The following is a 7,535-nucleotide window of genomic DNA, read 5'->3' as shown; positions in this document are numbered from 1 at the left end:
CTTTGAACGGTCACTAAATGAACTGTTGTAAATTGAGGACTACCTGCTTTATGCTAGCACCGGATGGATTGATGAAATCGTATGACTCACCCTGGTGCACAACATCAGTTTATGTTTTATGTATTTTTCCCAAAGCCTCTGTTTGTGCAGATGTATTACCAGAATGCTTTTAAAATCTCATGGGGATCTTGAAAACTTTCGTTCAGAAATGCAGCGGGAACACTACCTTTAAGTGTACCCTCCACATCAGTACTGGAACGTTGGGATTCTAGGAAGTATTTTTTTACAAAACGTTTGATATGGGCACCAAAATATACAATGAGAATATTACATTGTGGTTCCCCCGCCCCTACCCCTTCCCTAGCCCGTTAGTAGCTGGATGATTCCCAGACCTCTAATTATTCAACTCTGCATTGATTTTAACTGAATCCATTATAGTTAGTAAAAGCTCATCCAATTAACTTGTCAATCTAAAGCTATCGGCGCACCACAATGTCTCCTATACCTTCCCCTCTCCGGTGAGCGAAATATTCAGGGACATTTTTTTCTTCTGTCTAATTCTCCATCCTTATCCACTCCCCCTCCTCCCCATCCACCCTCCAATCCTCGGTTCATTCATAAATATCCGCAGTCCCTCCCCACCGGCTGGGCCAGCAGGTCTTCGCTCGTATTGGGCTCTGTGCCAAGAGCTGTGAAGGGGCACAGCCCCCCCCTCTAGCTTACTACTTACCCTCCCCCTCCCAGATTCATTTATTTCTTTGAAAGGAGATGATGCTGAGCAAAGCCACAGGATGGCTGGGGGTTTTCGCAATCCTGGCTACTACGGGGGCCAACTGGGAAGCAGGTGAGGGGGCCACCTGGTTGGGGGTTGGGGTGTGGGGAGGGGTGCAAATTGGGGGATTCGGGGAAAGAGGAGAGGAGGGGAGTGACTGCCGAAAGGAGAGAAAGCAGAGAGATGTAAGAGCAGAAGGGGAAAAGGGCGGGGAGATAACAAAAGGAGAGAGAAATGGTCCACTCAAAGGCGGAAGGGTTCCAAAGGAGAGAAGGGCAAAGCCTTGGAATGAAGGAATAAACGGAGGAAGGAGAGAACGGCAGAGCCTTGGGATGAAGGAATAAATGGAGGTGTGTTGCTGGTTATTTGGGATGGAGGGAATGAACAGAGAAACGGAATGCAGTAGTTTCCAGCTAGGTTTGGTTCTAGGATAAGAAGGGACCGAGGCTTCCGTTGCATCTTTGCTTTAACTTATTCAACTCATTCTACGAGATCGAAACGTTGCTTCCTCCAAATCCACCACTCTGCCCGGATCAAAAAGATCATATCCCTTCCGTGATATGCTAAATAGATTTGGGGCTGGATCGTAGAGTAAGGGGACACTTTGTCCTTGATGGCTTTCTAGAAATTGTCTTGGCTCCAAAGATTTGGCCCAGCTTAATTGTTGTTGATTGCCCCTCTAGAATTCTCTACCCCAGGAAACTGTCTTTCCTTTCCAAAGGTCTTAAGTTTCTCGCCAGCCTTCATCATTGTAATTCACTAGGCACAAGGGTTTGTGGCGGAATAAAGGCTTGTGACTCATCCATTACATGCCACCTTCCATTTCCATCCGTACCTCTTTGTTCCACTTCACAAATTCACCCATTAGTAAGAACTAGTCTCTTTCCTCTTCTCTACCAAAGTACTTTTTGGACACATGGATGACCGGGGGATGTTCAACAGGTGCAGCTCATATCTATACAAAGATGCCAGGCTAGCTGCTGCTGGACTAGTTTTATTTAATAATAATAATAATAATAATAATAATAATAACAACAACAACAACAACAACAACAACAACAACAACAATAATAATAATAATAATAATAATAATAATAATAATAATAATAATAATAATAGTAAAGTTGGAAGGGACCTTGGAGGTCATCTAGTCCAACCCCCTGCTCAGGCAGGAAACCCTATACCATTTCGGACAAATGGCTGTCCAGTCTCTTCTTAAAAACTTCCAGTGTTGGAGCATTCACCGCTTCTGGAGGCAGGTTGTTCCACTGGTTAATTGTTCTAACTGTCGGGAAGTTTCTCCTTAGTTCTAGGTTGCTTCTCTCCTTGATTAGTTTCCATCTGTTGCTTCTCGTCCTGCCTTCAGGCGCCTTGGAAAATAGCTTGACTCCCTCTTCTTTATGGCAGCCCCTGAGATATTGGAACACTGCTCTCATGTCCCCCCTCGTCCTTCTCTTCGTTAAACTAGACATACCCAATTCCAGCAGCCGTTCCTCATATGCTTTAGCCTCCAGTCCCCTAATCATCTTTGTTGCTCTTCTCTGTACTCTTTCTAGAGTCTCAACATCATTTTTAACATTGCGGTGACCAAAACTGGATGCAGTATTCCAAGTGTGGCCTTACCAAGGCATTGTAAAGTGGTATTAATACTTCACATGATCTTGATTCTATCCCTCTGTTAATGCAGCCTAGCACTGTGTTGGCCTTTTTGGCAGCTGCAGCACACGGCTGGCTCCTATCTAAGTGATTGTCCATTTCTGCCTGTGGAAGCCCACAACAGCCCTGTAAAAGGGGTGGAATGAAGGAGGCAAGCTGACCTTATGCCCATCCTGATCTTCTGTTCCAAACTTTACTTACAAACACTACCAATCCTTCTGTATCAGTGCATACACTCCTGTTCAATGGAAAGAAACAAAACGCCCTTTTCAAAGGGGATCTTGGCTTCAAAGAAGCTCCTGAAGCGAGAGGGGAAGAATAAAACTGCAGGTAATTCAGTGCTGGTGGCTTATAGACCAGCCTGTCTCTGTTGCAGACTTTAGGGAGAATTATATTTTTTTATTTTAATGGCATCAATCAAGCCAAAAAGGGCTGCTGTTAAAGATGTGTGCCCTATGTGTCTTCAGTCCCTTTTTTGGGGACACAATTCAAAACAGTGATTGTATCGCAGTGAAGTCATAGAACATAGAGGACATAGAATAATAGAGTTGGAAGGGACCTTGGAGATCTTCTAGTCCAACCTACTGCTCAAAGCAGGAGAACCTATACCATTTCAGACAGATGGTTGTCCAGTCTCTTTTTGAAAGCCTTCAGTGATGGGGCACCCAGAACTTCTGAAGGCAAAGCTGCTCCACCGGTTAATTGTTCTCACTGTTAGGAAGTTTCTCCTTAATTCCAGGTTGCTTCTCTCCTTGATTAGTTTCCATCCATTGTTTCTTGTCTTGCCTTCTGGTGCTTTGTAGGATAGTTTGACCCCATCATCTTTGTCATTGATTCTACAATCTTTCATAAAAAGCTGATGGCAAAGATATATCTGTCATGGAGGTGAGACAGGTGGGGATCTCACCTTTCAGAGGTGAGACAGATGGGATCCTAAGATTTGACCTTTCAAACATCAGCACACCATCCAATTTTAGAGCGTCTTTTCTCCTACTAAGATTGTCCACTACAATTGATTGATTCTTCCGGGATCTGAGGGAAAGCTTTGCTTTATCACACATAACACAATTAGAGGTAATGCAATTATTTATTTTCTCTTGAGGCTGCTTCCACATGTGGTCTAGCCTCACTTGGTCAATTTAGGGAGGTGCAAACATCAAAGAAATCCTAAGTAATCCTAAGGGAGACTCTGGAGCCACACTGGAATTTTGAGAAACACATTTGAGTTACTGTTGTGGTTGCGGTATATTACAGGCACCACTAAGTAGGATCCGTAATAGCTCCTCCTGGGTTCCCAATTATTTCGAACTGGGTGCGTATTTGGAAGCATTTAATGTGTAATGATCACTGCCAAGACTGGCAAATCACAAACCACAAATCACAAACTTGCTAACAGCACTTCCAGGATGCTACTTTCTCAAGTGTAACTTACCTTTTTTTGGGGGGGTGTCAAGTACTGCTCTGCAATCACCTATCCTATTGCTTTCTAAGACATAAATTGATTGATTGATCGATTGATGGATTTCCATTTTTAAGGCCATCCACTCTCCAACAGCTCTGATTGTCTCTCAGTGGCTCCAGAAATACCCTTCAATATAAATATGGTTGAGTGTGCAACTTTGCTTCACAACAGTGTGCACTCTGCATATGCTCGGAACTGAGGCCATCCTGCCCAGTGCTGGAGTCTGGCAAGCCAGGTACCAAAGTGCACTCTGCACATGCTCCGGGCTGAATCCATCCTGCCAAGTCCTGGAGTCTGGCAAGCCAGGGAGCAGAGTGCACTCTGCACATGCTCAGGGTAGAGCCCATCGTAATCCAATGCTGAAGTCTGACAAACCTGGGAGCAGAGTGCCCTCTGCACATGCTCAGGGCTGAGCCCATCCTGCCCAATGCTAGAGCCAGCCAACTCAGGAAGCAGAGTGCTCTCTGCACATGCTCCAGTCTGAGCCCGTACTGCAGAGTGCTGGAGTCTGCCAAACCAGCTGTGGTTTGGCTGTCCAATTTATTCACTTTTACTTAAACAAATGAAATGTAAAATTAGTAAGGGAGATGTCCCCGGACACCTTGCTGACAACAGATAATGTAATGGGGGATCCAGGATCATTAATGTCTGAAATGCTTCAACTCAATCATTTTGGAATTATTGTCCCTGTCTTAAAGATAGCGAGGTGAGATTCAGAAGGCTAGGTTAATTCTTGGATTCACAGCTGACAAAAAAAATTGGATTTGAGAATTGTGCCTCATTGCTCATTTGACTAAACCCCTGTGTACTTTGGCTTGCAAGAGAAGCTGAAACTTAAGCAAACATTGATTGATTGATTGATTGATTGATTGATTGATTGATTGATTGATTGGAATCCAACCCCTTGGTCATCCTCTTCTTTCCTTTCTTTCCGCCTTTCCCAGCATTAGACTCTTCATATTATATATATAAAGTGGGATAATTTGAGCCTGATCATTTGTGCCGCAAATGAGTGGCCTGGGTCAGCCTGTTTGATGACCCACTTGCTTGTATTCTTGGCTTATCTGCAGTATTCACAGGAGTGGAGACCTTCAAAGTTCAAAGGACTCAAGACTCTTCCTATCCTGATTCTTCAAATTCCACTTCTTTATAGTGTCACAGGGAATATCATGGGGAATATAGGTAGTCCTTGACTTATGACCATAATTGAGCCCAAAATTTTGGTTGCTAAGCAAGATAGTTGTTAAGTGAGTTCTGCCCCATTTTACAACATATTTGCCACAGTTATTAAGTGAGTCCCTGCAGTTGTTAAGCAATAGCATAGTTGTTAAATGAATCTGGCTTTCCCATTGACTTTGAGGATCAGAAGATTGCAAAAGGGGATTGTATGATCCTGGGACACTGCAACCATCAGAAATACATGCCAGTTTTGATCATGTGACCATGGAGATGCTACAACGGATGTAAATGTGAAAAATGGTCATAAGCTACTTTTTTCAGAGCTGTTGTAACTTCAAACGGTCATTAAACCATTAGTTGTATGTCGAGGACAACTTGTACCACGGTTTGAGAATTGATTTGGACTAGATATCCTCCAATGTCTCTAACAATTCATCCATTCTATGATTGCATGATAATTTGTGCAGTTTGTTGTGCGGCAGTTTCCATCATCCCCTTTGTTCATGTTGCTTGGACCTTAAATGTGAGGGTTCCTAAATGCCTTGACTATGGAGAAGAAGGTGGACTGAGTAGCTTGGACTGAGAGTGAAGTTTCTTGGCAAAGCACAGAGAAGTCTGAGGAATCGGCCTTTCTTCCTTAAGTCCGTCTCACTTACTTTGGCCATATCATGTGAGGGAATTCACTGGAGAAAACAATTATGTTTGGAAGAATGAGTGGTAAAAGGAAACCAGGCCACCAAAGAACATGGTGGCTGGACAACATCAAAGCTGACACCAGCCAGAGCATACAACAGTGGTTCTCAACCTGTGGGTCGGGACCCCATTTGGGGTTGATCGACCATTTCATGGGGGTCGCCAAGCAAGGCTGTCCGCCATTTTTTTGTCCGCCATTTTTTTTGTCTGCCATTTTTTTCCCCTTTTCCGGCGGGTGCCTTACCTCCCTTGGGCTGGGCCAGCTGGTGGTCGGCCTGTTCCATCTCTGCCACTTGCCAGCTACGCCTCGGCCGGCGCAGGGGGCGGAACCACGCATGTGCGGCGCTCCCGGGCAGGGAAAGTCCTTGACTTACGACCGGTTGGGTAGTCCTCGACTTACGACCGGTTTAGTTCTTGACTTATGACCGGTTTAGTCCTCGACTTACGACCGGTTTAGTCCTCGACTTACGACCGGTTGGGGTCGCGGCATTAAAAAGGTTGAGAACCACTGGCATAGAACAACTCAAAGTAGTTCAAGGTCGGACGATGTGAAGAGACCTGGCCTGTAAAATCGCCAAGAGTCGGACAGGACTGAATGGATAACATCAACATCACCATCTTTGAAGCAAGTCTTCCTCATCTCATTGTGTGTGTGTGTGTGTTGTTGTTTTTTTTGCAGACCCCCTGTGTCCTGCCAGGTACAAGATCAACTGCCTACTTCACCAGCGAATGGGCTGCGGACCAGATGGGGCACCAAGTTGTGGCTCTTGTTTCCCTGGTCACGAAGAGGATTCTAATGGAAACTGTGTGCCGAAAAAAGGTTCTAAGCATGGTAAGTCCTGCGGGGTTTGGAAGCTTGAAGTATCAGCAGGGATGGAGTTTTCCAAAATTTTATTGGTAAGAACAAGGCAACTTGACCAAGAGGTTCATGGCAGCAAAGAGGACTTTTTACCCGGACTTTAATAAAGGGCATAGGTTAGCAATGGCATTTAACTTTCCGTGCTGCACTGAAGGAAGAAAAGATAGTAATGATGTTTCTCTGGAGATGCAAAAATCCATTTGTGGGGATTGTGGTGAAATTGATTGGGCAAAAGCACAGGAAAGAATGTCTCCCATTAAATTATGGAATTCCAGTATTACATTATGTGGGTGCTATTAAATTGTGTTGAAGGGTAAGAGTTCTAATGGTAAAATCTCCCAGAGTCATGGATTGTTCTCCTACATATCTATCATAATATTTTGGGAGAGTAAGATTTGCAACTAAACAGAGCATTCATTCTGTGTCATTGTTTCAGAGGTATTTCTTTACCTAAACAGAGAAACAACAGGCAAAAAACCAGTGGGACCAGGAGCAAAACTCAACTTCCTGCCAGTTCCCCCACTGAGTTTCCTGCCCTCCCCTCCTATCTCCCCTTCCCAGTAGGTAGGTAAGTGGCTGCTCCTGGATGGGGTAGGAAGCAAAGGATTGTGAGACTGGCTGGGAAACTGTCACAGAACATAGAAAATGAAGATCATGTGAGTGCATCAGCAGCATAGCAGCAGTCAGTAGTAATTAAGCAGCCACAGCTTTCCCAAATTTTAATTTAATTTAATTTAATTTAATTTAATAATTTAATTTATATACCGCCCTTCTCCCGTAGGACTCAGGGCGGTGCACAGCATATTAAAACAGACAAACAAAATACATCAAAGAACAAAAAACCCCCATAAAACCAAATTAAAAGCCAAATATTCGAAGCTGTGTGTCAATTAAAATTTTCTTAAAATCATCCC

At 44.1% G+C, this 7,535-nt stretch overlaps 1 protein-coding gene across 1 annotated transcript in view; it reads left to right on the top strand.

The window, feature by feature from the left end:
• The first annotated feature begins 771 nt into the window (after nucleotides 1-771).
• The window catches only part of LOC114923421 (neural proliferation differentiation and control protein 1-like), a 27,167-nt gene continuing 20,403 nt past the window's right edge, over nucleotides 772-7,535 (top strand). The window contains exons 1-2 of the mRNA XM_029286358.1: nucleotides 772-844; nucleotides 6,442-6,594. Coding sequence (XP_029142191.1) covers nucleotides 772-844; nucleotides 6,442-6,594 — 226 coding nt within the window. The remainder of the gene's footprint in view (nucleotides 845-6,441; nucleotides 6,595-7,535) is intronic.

The sequence above is a fragment of the Protobothrops mucrosquamatus genome, unplaced genomic scaffold (genome assembly GCF_001527695.2).
Source record: "Protobothrops mucrosquamatus isolate PMUCROS unplaced genomic scaffold, P.Mucros_1.0 scaffold3425, whole genome shotgun sequence".
Lineage (NCBI taxonomy): Eukaryota > Metazoa > Chordata > Lepidosauria > Squamata > Viperidae > Protobothrops > Protobothrops mucrosquamatus.
This window is presented reverse-complemented; position numbering and strand designations above follow the sequence as displayed.